Here is a 19,838-nt window from a genome sequence, read left to right as displayed (position 1 = left end):
AACCTCCTGTAATATCCCACGATTCCCAGAAAGGCTTTAACCTGCTTTTTGGAGAGTGGTTTCGGCCATGTTTGGATTGCCTCCACTTTCCTGATTTGGGGCTTTATTTCTCCACGACCCACAATATAGCCTAGGTATTTAGCTTCTTCCTTACCCGAGGCACACTTCTTCGGGTTTATTGTAAACCCCGCCTCTCTTAGAGCATCAAACACCGCTTGGACTTTCTCCAGATGACTCTCCCAGTCCGGGCTAAAGATGACGATATTATCTAGGTACGCAGCAGCGTAGGCCTTATGGGGTGCAAGGACTCTATCCATAGCCCTCTGGAAGGTCGCCGGAGCTCCCTGTAGGCCAAACGGCATACGGACATACTGGAAGCATCCATCAGGTGTCGAAAAGGCCGTCTTCTCCTTGGCTTCCTGTGCCATGGGGATCTGCCAATACCCCTTTGTCAAGTCCAAGGTGGATATATATCTGGCGTGCCCAAGCCTTTCGATGAGCTCATCAACACGGGGCATGGGATAAGCGTCAAACTTGGAGACCTCATTCAACTTCCGATAGTCGTTGCAAAACCTCCATTCTCCATCAGGTTTTGTGACCAGGACAATTGGGCTCGACCAACCGCTCTTGGATTCCTCGATGACGCCAAGCTTCAACATACGCTCCACTTCCTTGGAGATAACTTCTCGACGAGCCTCAGGAATATGATAGGGCTTCACATTCACCCGCACATGTGGCTCTGTTAGGACCTCGTGCTCTATGACCTTCATGTGTCCTGGCAACTCTGAAAACAGGTCCCTGTTTTTCTGGAGTAACTCCCGGCACTGCTGTTTCTGGGACTTCGATAGCGTCTCCGCTATAGTAACCGCTCCAACCTCACCTTCTGGGTTGCTTAACAACGATGGAGATACTGTCGGCTCTCTATCTTGCCACGGCTTGATAAGGTTGACATGGTATACTTGGAATGGTTTCCGTCTTCCTGGTTGGTGAATTTTATAATTTACTTCATCAAGTTTCTCGACAACCTCATATGGCCCTTGCCATTTGGCCAAGAACTTGCTCTCCACCGTCGGAACTAACACAAGAACTCGGTCTCCCGGATTGAACTGCCTCACTCTTGCAGACTGGTTGTAGACTCTGGCCTGAGCTTCTTGTGCCTGGAGTAGGTGTTCTTTCACAATAGGCATCACCTTTGCAATCCTCTGCTTCATCAGGGCCACATGCTCAATGACGCTTCTGTGGGGCGTGACTTCGACTTCCCAGGTTTCCTTGGCTATATCCAGGAGTCCTCGCGGATGTCGGCCATATAGAAGCTCAAACGGTGAGAATCCTGTGGAGGCCTGTGGAACTTCACGAATGGAAAACATCAGGTAGGGTAAGAGACAATCCCAGTCTCTACCATCTTTCTCTATAGCTTTTCTCAGCATGCTCTTCAGTGTCTTGTTAAATCTCTCAACAAGGCCATCTGACTGGGGATGGTACACCGAGGTCCTCAACTGGGAGATTTTCAGGGCTTTGCACAACTCCCTCATCACTTTGCTCATGAAAGGTGTCCCCTGGTCAGTCAGGATCTCCTTCGGCAGACCTGTCCGGGAAAAGACATGGACCAACTCGCGGGCTATACTCTTCGAGGAAGAATTTCTCAGAGGAATTGCCTCAGGATAGCGTGTGGCATAGTCCAGGATGACTAATATATACTGATGGCCCCGGGCTGATTTAACTAAGGGACCGACCAAGTCCATGGCAATTCTCTCGAACGGCACCTCAATAATGGGCAGGGGCACAAGGGGGTTCTGGAAATGAGGAGTGGGAGCAGTTAGCTGACATGTAGGGCAGGACCTGCAGTAGTTCACTATTTCCCGGTGACACCCAGGCCAATAGAACCTCTGCACAACCCGTTCCTGCGTTTTTTCCACCCCTAGGTGTCCACCCAAGATGTGTGAATGGGCCATGTCCAACACCTTCCGTCTATAAGGACCCAGCACTAGCAACTGCTCTACCAACTCCTCCCTTATTTTCGTGACCCGGTACAACAACTCCCCACTCATCAGAAAATGGGGAAACCTTGTGTCTGCCCCCGGCTCCTGTACCACCCCGTCAATAACTGTGACATTATTAAAGGCTTCCCTCAGAGTGGGGTCCCTATGTTGGGCAGTTCCAAAATTTTCACCGGTTACCTCTAACTCCATAGTGTCAGATGCAGGGGATACTTCCTCCTCATCCCCAACCAGCACACAAAAAGGAAACCTATCTGTCTCTGGGTGTGGTGACACCCTTCCAGGGTTCACTGGTTCCCTACTCTTGCTAGGGAGCTCAGAACCTTTTCCCACAAATCCCAAAACAGACAGAAATCCCGGCCAATAATTATAGGGTGCAATAAGTCCTGCACGACGCCGACTATGTGGGACTCAGTGCCACATGCCGTTTCAATGTCCACCCTGGCCAAAGGGTAGTCCTTGGCATCACCATGTATGCACCGCACGCCGACCTTCTTTCCCGGGAGCAGGTGGAGAGGGAAAGTGGCCCTCACCAGGGTCACTAAGCTCCCTGAGTCTAACAGCGCCATTGCTGCTCGACCGTTCACCCTTACGGGACATGCTTGAGGTCCCTCGTTGGGCGGAGAGTTCACACTGCAGGCTGGATATGCATAGTATGAACAACGGCGTCCCATGCTGCAGTCCATCTGCTCAGTGGTCTGGGAACAACGGGCAGCTATATGTCCTGGCCTGTGGCATCTCCAGCAAATAATATCACCTGTAGGGACCTTGGGCACCACCTCCCCCACCCTTTGTGACCTTGGATGCGCCACTCCTTTTTGGGACTCAGCAGCTTTCTGGGACCCCCAGTACGGCACGGGCTGCCTCCCAAAGGAGCCTTCCATCCCTTGGTATCTATCGACCAGTCCGATCAGTTCGTCGGCATTCTGGGGATCACCCTGGGCAACCCAAGTCTGTATGGACCTCGGGAGGGAATGCACAAACCGATCCATCATCACTCGTTCCACCATCTGTGCAGGTGTACATGACTCTGGCTGCAGCCATTTCTGGACCAGGTGCAATAGATCAAACATTTGAGAGCGAGGCGGTTTGTCCCGGTGATAGGCCCAGCTGTGAACTCGCTGTGCCCTGACAGTCAGTGTCACCCCCAAACGTGCGAGAATCTCGACTTTCAATTTATGATACTCTTTGGCATCCTGCAAGGTCAAATCATAGTACACCTTCTGGGGTTCTCCCGTCAGGTATGGCGCCAGTACCTCTGCCCACTGCTCTGGCGGGAGTTTTTCCCTCTCAGCGACCCTCTCAAATACTGTCAGGAAGGCCTCAACATCATCCCCGGGGGTCATTTTCTGCAATGCGCGTCTTACCGTCTTCCGGACGTGGGTGTCATCAGCCAGACCTGGGGTTGGGGCACTCATCTTGCCCTGGATGGCGGTTGCCAGAAGCTGCATCTGCTCCCGTTGCTCCTGCTGGCTCTGTTGCATCTGCTGCCGTTGCTCCTGCTGGCTCTGTTGTATCTGCTGCATCAACAGCCTGTTGGTCTCCTGCTGTACCTGCTGCCATTGCTCCTGCTGTGATTGCAACTGGACCAAGTGTTTCAGCAGTTCCTCCATTTTCCCCGGCTGGCTTACAACAGACTTGACCCAGGACATTCAATAACAGACTTTCGTCTCCGCTGGGAACGCTGCCCGCACGTCTACCACCAATTGTAGGGATTCCACTCACTCAGGTGCGACGGCTGACACTCAGGAGGCACGTTCCTTTAAAGTTCACAGGGTTTATTACGGCATAAACCACATGGAAAAATAACAGCAAACAAAATACCCTTAAGTTCAGGAAAAGCATAACAAAGTGTCCAGTCCACCAGGCTCAGTCCTGTAGCGTTAACACACTCAGGAGGGTTTCACCTCCACACATGTCCCCTGTGTTAAGCATTAGCCTGTCTAATACAGAGCTAACCACACCCAGTAACCCATCACATGATTAGCCATGTGGTCTGACATCACCACAGGTCCTGGAACACACATATATACATGGTTATATACAACAAAGAAATACTCCGGGCTACATTACAGCAACAAGGCACTTATGTGGCACATACCTCCCGTCGACTACACACCCTTTAGCCATGCTACACTACGTATATCAGTGAGGTCCCTGACACTGATTACACAGGATCACAGGTATTCCCAGTCTGACCATCATGAAGAATACAGTACATCCGTTATGGAGAATTCAGATGGTGGAACTCATTATTCATAAATGATTTACACATCTTGGTGCATTAAGGGGCTAATACCAGAGATGTGTGAATCTGCAAGTCACTCGAGTTTGTCAGGGAAATTGGATTTGCATCACCTCACTGCTCACTGGTCTCACCTCCATTGCATCCCTTCATCCGATGCGCTCTTCCATCTTCTTCTTTTCGCCTTCCTCCATCGCTTTTTATCCTCTCCCGCCCTCTTTTGCTGAGTAGGCCTCTAACGCTGAGGTGCATGTGGTGATGTCATGAAGTGTGTTGCCCAAGGCCTAGTCAGCACATCCACGTGCGCTATGACGTCAGCCATCTGCCAACTGTCCCTAACTGTTAGACACAATCCTCACAAATGTGGGGTTCCCCAGCCTCAAAGTAATGATAGTTTCCGTACACTCCTCCCCAATGTGGGCATTCCAGGATGGGCTGGGGCATTACCCTGAGCACCAGGGGCGTCCCTATGGGTGATTGGCGAGTTGGACTTAAAAGTCCCTTTTTCCTCAACAAACTTGTTGTAAAGTATGAGTTTAAGAGCACATTTTCTAGGAGGGTGTGGATGTAAACCTCAGATTGTCCCTAAGAAGGGCAGCACAAGTTCTGGAGAACCCTCCATGATTGGGTATTACATTTTAATACCTTACTTGTCCAACTCTGTTCTCTCTGTACTGACTTCGGGTGTCGGAAACTGAACCTAAATTAACAGATCACAGACCTTTATGATGGGTCATGATGTGATGGCTATACTTTCCTGTTCCTCCATACATACAGAGCCTAAGTAAATATGGAGGCATAGGAAAAAACTACATGCACAGAACACCAGACAGGCCGAGAGTGCATGGCAACTCATGAGTGCAAAATATGTGATAGAGGTTGTGAAGGATCGCACCAGAGAAATGTCCCACTGCTGAGACCACTTGTGAAGGATCTGCACTTCGCCATGTCAATATTACCTCAACGGGATCACGTGGTAAGCTCTCTCCACTTGTACCAGTGTGACATTCTGCACCCAATGGGGACAGGTAAGGTCAGCTTGGCATAGTTTTACAGACATCCCCTGTCCACAAGGGCCCAGGAAGACATAGGTAGTGAGAGGAGGTGACCCACGCAGTCACCGATGTGGCACCATACTCACCCACAACCCTGACAGGCTGAGCGGCCCCTTCACTAGCCCCAGTAATACAGAACCTTATCAGCCCCGTAGAACTGAAACCAGTACCTCATTCGATATAAGCCCTTCCATTAACGGAAAGTATATCATGCCCGAAACCAGCCCCGGAAGCATGGAGCTTTAAACCAAGAAACAGACATGTGGATTCATGGATCGTGATAAAAGAGCAGCCATAGGTTAAATTATATATTAAATCGCCTTAAGGGCACACTAGACAATACACTATATACACAATGGTTATACATATATAATGGTCAAATATGCAAATACAATAGTGGTAGGACAAAAGATATAAGCATAATATATGGGTCAGTTACCAGTAGATGAAAGGCCTGGCTTCTGCGGGAGGGGTTGCCATATGGGAGGCTTGTGGTCCCCTCTGTTCCTGGACTTCTCTTCACATGATATGTCATCGCGACCTCCCAAGAGAAATAGCACTAGGCCAAGCTCTGCAGGAGTATTTAACCGCCCTGGGTCACCCTCCTCCTGCCCTCTGGGCTGAACCTAAATCTCATCCCCTTGCCTCTGCAGCTGCAAAACACCAAACCCTATGAAAGATCATGATTCCATTCTGGAAGGTGCTAGGATGGCGGTTCAGGCACCATTGGATCCAGCCAGGCTCCTGCTACTACCAAACACAGTTTTACTGCCAGGGTTCTAGTAGCTGTTCTATGTATGTATCTCTATACATCTAGGTTCTGGAATGTATCGAGACCCTGGAAGGCATTCGGTGCGGTCTGGAGATCTCAGAAATATACGCGATGTATGGCTAGGACGTATAGTATCTCCGTAAGTCCTTATGGAGTAATAGGTGACAGAGCAATTTTGACCGCATGGTGTCAGTTCTGTAACTCACAGCCCTTTGACTCTCGATCCCACTGCTGCTGCTGCTTGGTGTTCTCTTACAACTGCACACTGAAGGGGTTTTTATAATTCCATGACAAATAGGATAAAAGTGATTGACATGGAATTATATCTCCCATATTCTTCACAGAGGTATATGGAGCTATGGCTATGTCCGCATAAATGTGGCTCCATACAAAATTGACACATAATCCAGTGGTGTGCACGAGCCTCAGAGGTCAGAGCTCTCCAAGATGGAAGCAGTAGACAAGTCTCATAGGTGCAATGTGAGATAAAACCCTCATGTGGCTGTGACCTCAGTGACTTTCCTGTAATATACTGGCAGCAGGGACATTGTGGACTCTTGTCTTGCTCGGCCATGCATAGATTTAAATGGAGTTCTCTGGTCTCATGATATAGATCACTTATCATCAGGATAGGTCATCAATACTGCATTGGGGGAGGTCCAACTTTCGGCACCCAGACGATTCAGGAGAATCGGAGCAGAGTTGCAGTAGTTGGCTGTTACATAGTGCATGGAGCTATGCGGTGGAGCGCCATTGAACGCTTATGTTACGACTGCGACCACAGACGCGGCCGATCCGATGCCTACACGTTGCCAGACTATGACGACGTGGGCAAGCGTCTCAAGTGGGGACGGAATGTGGACCCACTGGACCACATAGAGTAACGTGAACCTACCCAGACTAGGGAAGGGCAGCGAGCAGGGTCTGTGGCAGCTGAGCATGTGAGCAAGATGGCGATATGCAGAACTAGATTACACCGCACAACTTCAGGTATGTAGAGACAAAGTTTACTTAAATGAAAACACAGTACATAAACAAAACATAATGATGTCAGGATCCCAATTCCACATATCAAGGATGGGTACATGTCTCAGAATAACAGACGAAGGCAGGAGGACATCACGGGTTGATGCAGTCCAGGGTTATCTGGCACGGGCATACTAGGACGGCTTCTTTCTCAGGTCTCAGGCACAGCACAGACTCAACAGGAGAACATAAGACACTGACCTCGGACAGACTTCAGACGATGGCATGGGTCATCACGGGTTGATGCAGTCCAGAGTCATCTGGCACGGGCTTACTAGGATGTCCTCTCTCTCAGGCCTCAGGTGTAGCACAGGCTCAGCAGGAGAACATCAGACACCGACCCAGGACAGATGTCATCACAGGGTGGACCCCGGGGAACCGGTGGAACATCGGGTCAAAGGCAGGACATCAGGACACAGGCTGGTTCATCAGGACACAGGCTGGACATCCGGACACAGGTTGGACCTCAGGACATCAGGATTCAGATTGGACATCAGGTCATCGGACACAGGCTGGACATCTGGACAAAAGGACATCGGACACAGGACATCAGGACACAGGCTGGACATCAGGACACAGGCTGGACCTCAGGACATCAGGATTAAGATTGGACATCAGGTCATCTGACACAGGCTGGACATCTGGACACAAGGACAACGGACACAGGACATCAGAACACAGGCTGGACATCAGGACATCGGACACAGGAAGGAAAACAGGACACAATCTGAACATCAGAACATCAGGACACAGGCAGGACATCAGGACACAGGCTGGACATCAGAACATCAGGATTCAGATTGGACATCAGGTCATCGGACAAAGGCTGGACATCTGGACACAAGGACGTCGGACACAGGCTGGACATCAGGACATCAGACACAGGAAGGAAAACAGGACACAAGCTGAACATCAGGACACAGGCAGGACATCAGGACACAGGCTGGACATCAGAACATCGGACACGGGTAGGATATCAGGACAAAGGCAGGACATCAGAACATCAGGACACAGGATAGACATCTGCGACACTGGCGTGGCAGCCCAGGTCAATGTTTAAATCAGGACATCAGGGATACCGGGTAGACATCTGGGACACTGGCATGGCAGCCCAGGTCATCGGCTTCATCAGGACATCAGGGACACCAGATAGACATCTGGGACACTGGAGTGGCAGCCCAGGCCATCGGCTGGGACACGAATGGCACAGGACCAGGCAGCGGTGATCATCAGGTTCCTAGTTACAGCCGTCAGTTTTCGGGCATCGGACCTAGGAAGGAACTCAAGCGGGATGGTGCAAGCACTGCCGAACTGGACCTGGGCTGGACGGAGTTTGCAATGTATAGCAGGCTGAGCACAGCGTAGTAAAAGCTCAGCAGGAACTCCGGATGAGCCCAGGAAGTTCACAGTCACTGGGTACGGGGTGTCAGACACAAAAGGACTTCAGGAACATAACACAGAGGACACAGTTCAGACAGGGTCAGGTACTGGATATGCAGCCTCCAGGATAGGCGGATCTGGGTACTCTGCCCCCAGAACAGGTGGAAAAACAAGACACAAATTGATCTGGGTGCTCTACCCCCAGAGCCGGTAGAAAATTGAGACACAAACGGACCTGTGTACTCTGCCCCAAGAGCAGGCAGAAAAACAAGGCACAAATGGATCTGGGTACTCTGCCCTGAGAGCAGGTGGAAAAACGAGACACAAATGGATCTGGGTACTCTGCCCCCAGAGCAGGCGAAAAAAGGAGATAGTAACGGATCTGGGTACTCTGCCCCAGAACATGTGGAAAAACAGGTATCGGCTCTCCCAGAACAGACTGCAGACAGAGCGGGAGCTGAATACCTCACACACAAGGCAAGACTCAGAAACATGATACAATTCTCTGGCCATGCCCAACAGGAAAGAGAGAGTTTATATAGAAGCTGCCCCTCAGCAATAGGCTGTGGAAAGCAACACAGACCGACTACAGTATCCGTGCAAATTAGGGGGAGAGGAGCAAAGGATTAAAGCAGAGACATGCAGAGTAACTCCGAAGAAACAAGGTATAAACCCACCGGCATTAGCTTAGATCTGACTACCACCGCAGTTAATAACAGCTGATCAAACGTGGTGCCAGGTGTTGGACCACTACCAATCTGATATTGATGATTTATCCCACCTTATAGATAATCAATATCATGTGACTGGAGAAACCCTTCAATCTATAGAACATGGATCATTGAGTTGCACAGTTCATGACTGTGGTATTATCAGCCTGCCGAGGGATTCAAAGCATTTTCCAAGTTGTTGATTACAAACTGCCAGGTTTTTACTGCAGCAGTGGGATTAATTTACTGTTAAACTGAGGTATTGACCTAATAAGTCATGTGCCTCTAGTGGACTGGACCCAAAAGGACTCCACCCAGCACCTCTCACATCACTGCTGTACATTCTATAAATCATCCACCTCCAGCCCGGATCACTACGAAACATGGGACCATGTGAGGCTGAGAGACGTCTGTAGCAACAAGGTAAGTAATAGAATGATAAATCCCCAACAACCAAGTCCCATCATGGGCAAAGAGCAGCGGGAGGGACCATCTATGGTTCATTATTGTCAACAGCAGAAGTGTTTAATTCTAGACAAGGAACCACGGGAGGACATTGAAAGTGAGAGGACAGGAATAATGAGGAAAATATATACAGGGTGGTAGGTAGTGGGGTCATCTCCTGCTAGTGTGAGGGAACCTATTAGCATTGTTAATCTACATCATAAAAAGTATAAAACCTAAAACCTCTTCAGAATTTTATGAGATGGGAAGAATCTCCACCCAAAGGGTCCTCACGTTCTTGACATCAACAGCTGTAACATCATTTCTTATATTTTCTTATATTCATCCAGGTGGCACTGAGGATTGGCTGGAAAAATCTTTTATTTTTTATCAATTTTATTCATCTGTATTTTAATTATATGTCAATTTCAAGTTAAAAGAAGAAAAGTGAATACTGTGTAAGTTAATATTTGTGACAGAGAATCTACACAAGGTTTGGATGACTTCACATTAATGTCGGGCTGAATCATGGTGTCCATCAATATCTCCGGCGTTTACACAAGTGTCTTCATCCTGGATGGGGTCCCGGGCTTCGAATCTTCTCATGTGTGGATATCGATCCCTATCTTTCTCATGTACCTCATAGCTGTCCTGGGGAACCTCTTGATGCTGCTCCTCGTCATGATGGCACCTCGGCTACACAGTCCCATGTATTATTTCCTCTGCACTTTGTCACTCACTGATCTGGTTCTGTCAAGCTCCATTGCCCTGAAAATGCTCTGCATCTTCTGGCTCAATCACAAGGAGATCCCTTTCTTATCCTGCCTTGTACAGATGTTCTTCATCCACTGTTTCACCTCACTAGAGTCTGGAGTCCTTATGGCCATGGCCTTTGATAGATACATCGCCATCTGTAATCCCTTTCACTATGTAAGTACTTTAACCAACAAATTAATAGGAAAAATGATCCTAGCGCTTGTGATAAGAGGAACTCTCATAGTGACTCCTTGCCCATGGATGGCCAGTAGACTCCCATACTGTCATAGTCACCACATCCCTCACGCATACTGTGACCACATGGCGGTTGTGAAGTTGGCCTGTACCGACACCACCATCAACAGTGCCTATGGCTTAACCGTGGTCTTGATAGTCATTGTATTTGACATATCATGCATTGCCATATCCTATGTCTTGATATTGAGGGCGGTTTTGAGACTTTCTTCTAAGAACGCCAAGAATAAAGCTTTTGGAACTTGTACATCTCATATTTGTATCATCCTCATGTTCTACACCCTGGGACTGTTTTCCTTCCTAACTTATAGAATAGGTCATATACCTCCATACATCCATGTGATCCTGTCCAACCTCTACCTCTTCATCCCACCAACTCTAAACCCCATCATCTATGGTGTGAAGACCAAGGAGATCCGCACTGCAGCTCTTCATTTCTTTAGACGCTCTGCAACATAGGATGTCATCTGGGTAGGACTTATAATCATTTCCTTCTTTGCAATGTACTTAAGAAACATCATCTTTACATGCACTGCTCTCTAAAAGGGATTGTCATGGATGACGATGGCATGTGTTAGTATTGGTCACAAACGGTCATGTGTGATGCAGACTAATCTACCTGTATGATGGGTAGGGTCTCCATCATTGACTACTGAGTCTCAGCCCAAAGACGGCCTCTTTTCCTCCATAATGATCCATATGGGGAAGGATATTTATGCAATAAATGTAAGAAAAAGTGCGTAGTGCTGTGTCAATATGAAATGCTTATATGAATACCATTAAAATGACGGTATGTATAGTGTCCCCACACACATCCAAGAATCACAGAAATACGCCACGACCTAAGAGACTACACACCAGCAAATAGTATTCAATATTACATAATCTGCAGACCAAGTGATCGTATATAGAAGATGGTGTCATAAAATCTTTATACAAGGGAACTGGATCCTAAGTGCTAAACCGTGTGTCAATGCCTGTTGGGTGTTATATGTAATTAATAGAATAATAAAGGTACTACATCTATACAATCGCTATATGTACAGCCAAAAGGTTATCGAAATGTACCCCATTGGAAACAAAGTGAGAGGATGAAGGACGCATACAGTATCATGGGCACCATATAGTTCTCCATATAGTATAATGAGCCCCATATATTACTCTATACACTATTATGGGCACCATATAGTCTTCCACACAATATTATGAGCACCATACAGCCCTCCACACAATATTATGGGCACCATATATTGCTCCATACAGTATTATGGGCACCATATAGTCCTCCATATAGTATAATGAGCCCCATATATTACTCTATACACTATTATGGGCACCATATAGTCTTCCACACAATATTATGAGCACCATACAGCCCTCCACACAATATTATGGGCACCATATATTGCTCCATACAGTATTATGGGCACCATATATCCTCCATATAGTATAATGAGCCCCATATATTACTCTATACACTATTATGGGCACCATATAGTCTTCCACACAATATTATGGGCACCATATATTGCTCCATACAGTATAATGGGCCCATATAATGCTCCAAACAGTATAATGAGTCCCATATATCGCTCTATACACTATTATGGGCACCATATAGTCTTCCACACAATATTATGGGCACCATATAGTCCTCTATACACTATTATGCGCACTATATATTTCTCAATACACTATTATAGGCCCCATATTGCTCAATACAGAATAATGGGCACCACATAGTCCTCCATACAATATTATGGGAACCATATATTGTGCCATACAGTATTATGGGCCCCTTAGTGCTCCATGCAAAATAATGGGCTCTTTACATTGCTCCATACAGTATAATGGACCCTATGTAATATTCCATACTGTATAATGGGCCCCATATAATGCTTAATAAGAATAATGGCCCCATATAGTGCTCCATATCTATAAATATAATTGTCTAAGGGTTTTTCAGTCTGTCTGTCTGTCTTTCTGTCTGTCTGTCTGTCTGTCTGTCTTTCTTTTTTTTTAAATTTGTTTATTAATTTCAGAATAAACAAATAATGCACACATTAGCATGTATCATCATCAATTATACCATCAGATACAAAAGGTCATAGAATATCATCATATCCAGAACTTACAGAGGTGATAAACTGTGCATGTTAAATCACTAGCATCTAAAATCTACCTACTATACAACTTTAACCGTTAACATTAAACAGTAAGTCGCCAAAAGAAAAAAAAAAAAAACAGAGTTGAATCCTACTCCACAAGCGATGTGTCTGTCTGTCTTTCTGTCTGTCTGTCTGTCCTGGAAATCCCGCGTCTCTGATTGGTCGAGGCCGACCAATCAGCGTCGGGCACAGTATCGACGTAGATGTCATAATGGTTGCCATGGCGACGATGATGTCATAAAGGTTGCCTCGACCAATCAGCGACGGGCACAGTCTGCCGCGAATCACATACTACGGGGACATACATATTCTAGAATACCCGATGCTTTAGAATCGGGCCACAGTCTAGTAGTATATAATTGCCCCATATAGTGCTCCATACATAAAATAATATCAAATACTCATCTCCCCTCATTCTCTTCTGCTCCGGTCTCCTCAGCGTCTCCTGGCACTCTGCACTGCTCGGCACAGAGAGGGCGCTTTAGTGACGTCATCACACCCTCTGCCCTGAGACGTCACAGAGTCAGAAGACCCTGAAGAGACCACAGCATCGTATTTGAGGAGGGTCAGAGCCAGCACTGGCACTGGGCTGCCCCAACTCATGGGCTCCAGAGCGTGTCGGTGTCCCCGACGTCTAGTGGGCCCCATGTTCATCCAGGGCCCTGGAACTTTCCCGGGTCCATCGGGTGGTGACACTGGCCCTGCGTTCACATATCCATGTATTTTTGCGGAACGAATGGTCTGCACAAAATCACCGAGGCTTGTCCGATTTTGATCTTAGTCTCCTATCAAGCTCGCCAATGGAAGACTATAGATCCATGAAATAAATGATACAGAACTCAGATGCCAACAGTGTCTTGTAAGATGCAGCTGGTGGTAACAATAACACTGACAGTGGACTTGTTTTTAGCAAAGATTTACATAGCAAAAGTAAGGCTGAAATCTCTGTAACTGGATGGGTTCTAAACCGGGGCAACATGCCACAATGGCCATAACTCAACCAGTCTCTGACTACTTGCAGTCACAAAGGTGGACCCCTGGGCTCCGAGCTTGCTACTATGGCCTCTGAACGTGCCGCTCTCGGGTCCTGCTCTGCAGCTTGCACATGGGCTCGCTATGGGGAAGCAATATGAATTCCTGTGCCCTATCCCACATCACCTCATGATGAACTTGGACTAACGAGTAAACATTTTCTTTGTTGCAATGAACTTGGTGTCCCCTGAGTTGTTTGTGCCTGTCCCGGAGGATGGAGGCCTGGAGACGGCAGAGGCCTGTGGCCTACAAGCAAGTATGATGCCCCCCACACCTGACAGCACCCTGGGACTGGGACTCTGTTTTTCTGTAAAGTGCCAGAGCGAAGCTGGACAGTGACTCGGTCATGACTACCACTCTGGCGCACATTATATTCACACATTGCGTTTTTGCTGCTTTTTCCCACATTTTTCCTTGTTTGTTTTTGCAGTGAAATCACAGCATTTTACTGTCCCAGCAAAGTGAATGATATTTCTGAAATCTCATGCACAGGTTACTTATATTTTCCTTGCAGATTTGAAGCAGTTTCGTACCTAAAGCATGTCAATTCTTTCAGCATTTTTGGAGCATTTTTCACACATTCTAATGACTGCTGAAAAAATGCATAGAAAAAGCTCATCAATAACACATGCAAAAATCTGGCAGAAATACAGACATAGAAATGTCGGCAGCAAACACTTCTTAAGACATGCACATGCCAGTAGGGTATCTAAATTTATACTGACTGATTATGCTGATAATTTTGTTGAGGTGGCATGATCAACCAAGATCAGCAATAAACAATTAAACCACAAAACAAGAGGAGAGCACGGTGTCTTTTTATTGTCGTGCCTGACCAGTGAACAAATACTACCGTGCAGCTCAAAATACTTGTGGGGCTAATCAAATCGGAAGCATAACATACCATTTAACCACCATTTAAAGGGGTTCTCCAGCAGCAGACTGCTGAGTTGTAACAGTAGACAATGTAAACACTCTCATGATTCCCCTGCATTTCTCGTGTGGATGGGCGGTCACTTGACTTCATGCATACAATTTGCATACTTGCAGTCACGTGACAATTACACTCTCCACCGTTTCTCAATGTTCTGCTCAGGAACACTCTAGTGGACAGCTGCCAGGGCATCATGGCTCCATCAAGAGGGACACAGATTTGACATTCTACAGGATGCCAGCTTAAGGACCATGGCCCCGGCTGGAAGAATATTGATCTGCTCCATTGACCATCATTGAACCTTCAATAACATTCTGAGAATCCAGGTTGGGACAGTCAGGTCACCTGGCCACGTACCTGAATAGACTGTCAGCGTCCTAAGCTTGTCATTACCTCCTCTCTGAGGGTTCCCACCAAAAGCGGGGTGCCACTGGTGGAGGTAGTCAGCCCTGCAGTGTCACTGGGAGACTAGGTGAGCGAGAGCTAAAAACCCGGGCCCCTGCAGTTTCCCTCAGACTAGGGAAATCCTGACTGACCCTCTACCTGGAGTTTACACTGATGGTGTGCATGTCCAGGCCTCGAACCTCACCCTAACTCCTGTTTTAACCCTAGGCTGATACCTCCGCCCTCCACCCAGTGAAGAGGTAATATTCCAATACCCACAGTTAGCACAGACAAGGATAAAGGAAAATATACACCACGCCGCAGTCACTCAGGAATACACTATAAATGTGCAGGGCAAAATAAATACAAATATAGGAAGGAGTAAATAAGACAGAGGAAAATGCACCACCAGCAACGAATCTCCAACAACCAGCTCTCCACTCCAGACCGAGATAACAACGCACAAGACAGAAGCTATAATCGGCGATGCCCAATGAACAGGAGAACTATTTAAAGGCCATGGAAATGGCCCAGCTTCCAATCCGAGGATTAGGTAAATTAACCCCGGAACAGCTAGATAAAATCTAGCAGACGCCAATGAGCAAATAGTGGTCAAAAGCCGAATTACCGCTGTCTGTCGGACGACCTGGTCTGAACAGCGTCTGACATGACAGTACCCCGCCTTCTACGAGGGACCCCAGGGCCCTCACGGCTTATAGGACCCGGCTTGTTTGGATGGCGACGATGAAAAAACCTGACCAGCCGATCCGCATGAATGTCCGAGGCTGGTACCCAGGACCTCTCCTCAGGCCCATAACCACGCCAGTGTACCAAGTACTGTAAAGTGCGACGCACTACACGAGAGTCAACCACCTTGGAGACTTCAAACTCCAAATTACCATCCACCAAGACTGGAGGTGGCATAGGCGCTGCGTCCACAGAACCCACCACCTTCTTAAGAAGAGACCTGTGGAACACGTTGTGTATCTTATACACCATAGGGAGCTCCAATCGGTACGCTACTGGGTTAATGACGGCGGTGACCCTAAATGGACCAATAAACCGTGGACCCAATTTAAGGGACGGTATTTTGAGTCTTATGTTTTTTGTGGATAACCACACCCAGTCATCCACACTCAGGTCCGGACCTGGCACACGCCTACTGTCAGCCACATGTTTGTACCTAGCACCCACACTCAACAGGCGCTGCTTAACTCTCCTCCAGACTGATGACAATTGTGACCCCAACTGGTCCTCCTCCGGAACGCCGGAAGAGCCTCTCTGACTCAACGTACAAAACTGAGGATGTAGCCCGTAAACACAAAAAAACGGAGACTCCCCAGACGACTCCTGACGGTGATTATTGATGGCAAACTCAGCCAAAGGAAGAAAGGTAGACCACTCCTCCTGGTTATCAGAGACAAAGCAGCATAAGTACTGTTCCAAATTTTGGTTCATACGCTCAGTCTGACCATTTGACTGAGGATGAAACGCCGAAGAATGAGACAACTTGATCCCCAGCCGTGAGCAAAATGCTCTCCAAAATTTTGCCACAAACTGAGACCCCCTATCAGACACGATGTCAGACGGAACCCCATGAAGTCTGATCACCTCCTGCACAAATACCTGAGCCAGAGTCTTAGCGTTAGGCAACGAAGGCAAAGACACAAAGTGCGACATTTTAGAAAACCGATCAACAATCACCAAGATGACCGTGTTCCCAGCTGATGAGGGCAAATCAGTGATGAAATCCATGGAGATTTCCGTCCAAGGCTTACTAGGTACCTCAAGAAGAAGTAGTGTGCCAACAGGACGGGAGCGGGGCATCTTAGCCCTAGCGCACGTGGTACAAGCTGACACGTATGAGACCACGTCCTGTCGGATTTTCGGCCACCAAAACCGACGTGACACCAACTCCAAGGTACCTCTAACCCCTGGGTGGCCAGCCAGGACAGCATCATGATGCTCCGCCAAAACCTTTAAGCGGAGATGAAGCGGTACACAAGATTTGTTGATGGGAAGCTCAGATGGTACCTCCTCCTGAGCCTCGGCAATCTCAGCCTCAACCTCGGTAGTGAGAGCCGAAACCACAACACCCTTTTGGAGGATGGGTACTGGATCCTCCCGAGGTTCTCCCCCCAGAAAACACCTGGACAGAGCATCCGCCTTCGTGTTTTTAGACCCCGGTCTGTAAGTGACCACAAAATTGAACCGCGTGAAAAACAATGCCCAGCGAGCCTGCCTAGGGGACAGACGGTTGTCAGACTCCAAATACAGCAGATTCTTATGATCGGTAATAACAGTGACCTGATGTACCGACCCCTCCAAGAAGTGTCGCCATTCCTCAAAGGCCAATTTGATAGCCAACAACTCTCTGTTGCCGATATCGTAATTACGTTCGGCGGACGACAGTTTCTTGGAGAAATAGGCGCACGGACGAAAACCACTCAAAGATGAGCCTTGAGATAGTACCGCCCCCACACCAACCTCAGACACCGACTTCCACGACAAAGGGTTTAGATACGTCTGGCTGCACAAGAATGGGGGCCGAAACAAAACTGTTCTTAAGAAACTCAAATGCGCACACAGCAGCCTCAGGCCAAACGGAGAAATTGGTACCCTTTTTAGTCATGTCAGTTAGCGGTTTAGCAGTGATGGAAAAATCCTTGATAAATTTCCTATAGTAGTTAGAAAACCCAAGGAACCGCTGAAGTGCTTTCAGGTTATCAGGCCATTCCCAATGCAGCACCGCCTGCACCTTAGCGGCGTCCATTTTAAACCCAGAAGCAGACACAATATAACCCAAGAAAGGCAACTCTTGAACAGAAAATACACATTTCTCAAGTTTAGCATACAGCTTATTCTCTCTGAGAAGCTGTAACACCTGCCTGACATGACCTAAATGAGCATCACGGTCACAAGAATATATGAGAATGTCATCTAGATACACGATAACGAATTTCCCCAAAACATGCGAGAACACATCATTGATGAAATGTTGGAACACTGCAGGTGCGTTAGTCAACCCAAACGGCATCACCAAATTTTCAAAATGACCCTCAGGAGTATTAAAAGCCGTCTTCCACTCATCACCTTGACGGACTCTTATGAGGTTGTACGCCCCCCTGAGGTCAAGCTTGGTAAACCACTTAGCACCTGCCACCTGGTTGAACAAATCTGGTATCAGAGGCATAGGGTATGGATCACGAACCGTAATCTGGTTCAACTCCCTGAAATCCAAACACGGGCGTAATCCGCCATCTTTCTTCTTCACGAAGAAGAATCCTGCTGCCACCGGCGAGGATGACGGCCTGATGTGCCCTTTGCTCAAGCTTTCAGCAATGTAATCTTTTAACGCTTGTCTCTCCGGACCGGAGATGTTAAACATCCTTGCTTTAGGCAATTTGGCCCCTGGTTTAAACCTGATAGAACAGTCATAAGGACGATGTGGCGGCAACTCTGAACAACCCTTCTCAGAGAACACATCCACAAAATCCAGAAGTGACTCCGGAACGCTTGAAGTCACCGCAGCCACACATGTGGCCAGGCAATTCTCCTGGCAGAACTCGCTCCACCGAATTATGTCCTGAGTTTTCCAGTCAATTACCGGGTTGTGCATAGACAACCAAGGAAAACCCAAAACCACCTGAGCAGGAAGATTCCTGAGCACCTTACATGTAACCCGCTCGGAATGTAGAACCCCAATGTGGAGTTTCACCTCAGCCACAAATTCAGTAAGCTTCCCCTGAGAGAGAGGAGCAGCATTGATGGTGACCACGCAGATAGGATGAGACAGTTTTTCATGCCTAAAACCTGCTGTGTGCGCAAACTCCTCATCAATGAGATTTGTGGCTGAACCACTATCCACAAAAACAGTAATTGCCAGCAATAAAAACCTTGGCAGGGAGCATGTGCGGCGCCCCAGAGTCCTGGTCGTTGCAGTACTGTGGCTCCGCCGCTAAGGGGGGCTATGGTACGTCTGATGGCACTGAAGGAGTTCATCTGACCAGGTATCACATACACCAATACATTTCACAGTCGGGCCTCCAAGGGGAGCTAAGGGTGCTATTTATTAGGCCACTCCTCACCACTGTGGGAAAACTGGGGGTCAGGCAGGAAGTTAGACAGAAAGCTGACTGGGTTGGAACCAGGCAACACCTTGTGGCAGAGGGTGTTGTGGGGAAAGATTCGGTAGGGTCCCTGTCAGGTTTGGGACCCTGACAGAGGCCTGGCTACAACAAAAGAACGTCACGGGACCGTGCCTGCTCAGCATAGCGGCGGTGCCCTAAGAAAGGATTAGAAGCGAGATATATTGTGCTGAGTGAGAAACGAGATCAAGGCAATAAGGAGAATGCCAGTAGGGGTCGTGCTGTAAGACCGAGGCAACATTCTACTGAGGCGCACAACCGGCGGCCGGAACGCCGAGGAAGTATATATATCTAGCTCCAAGCAATACTTCAAACCAACGGCAGGACAGTCAGTCTCAGGCGGGCTGTCTCACATACAGGTCCTTCTCAAAAAATTAGCATATAGTGTTAAATTTCATTATTTACCATAATGTAATGATTACAATTAAACTTTCATATATTATAGATTCATTATCCACCAACTGAAATTTGTCAGGTCTTTTATTGTTTTAATACTGATGATTTTGGCATACAACTCCTGATAACCCAAAAA

General features: G+C 47.7%; 1 protein-coding gene across 1 annotated transcript; it reads left to right on the top strand.

Moving 5' to 3' along the window:
- Window positions 1–10,157: 10,157 nt before the first annotated feature.
- LOC143817858 (olfactory receptor 52N2-like) lies at window positions 10,158–11,099 on the top strand. The gene has a single exon (XM_077299321.1). It carries the CDS (start codon window positions 10,158–10,160, stop codon window positions 11,097–11,099), a length of 942 nt encoding a protein of 313 aa, XP_077155436.1.
- Window positions 11,100–19,838: the final 8,739 nt, after the last annotated feature.

This window comes from Ranitomeya variabilis, chromosome 3 (genome assembly GCF_051348905.1).
Source record: "Ranitomeya variabilis isolate aRanVar5 chromosome 3, aRanVar5.hap1, whole genome shotgun sequence".
NCBI classification, from domain to species: domain Eukaryota; kingdom Metazoa; phylum Chordata; class Amphibia; order Anura; family Dendrobatidae; genus Ranitomeya; species Ranitomeya variabilis.
This window is presented reverse-complemented; position numbering and strand designations above follow the sequence as displayed.

Coding starts and splice junctions, on each gene's coding strand:
- LOC143817858 (XM_077299321.1), top strand. CDS start 10,158: ATGGTGTCCATCAATATCTCCGGCGTTTACACAAGTGTCTTCATCCTG.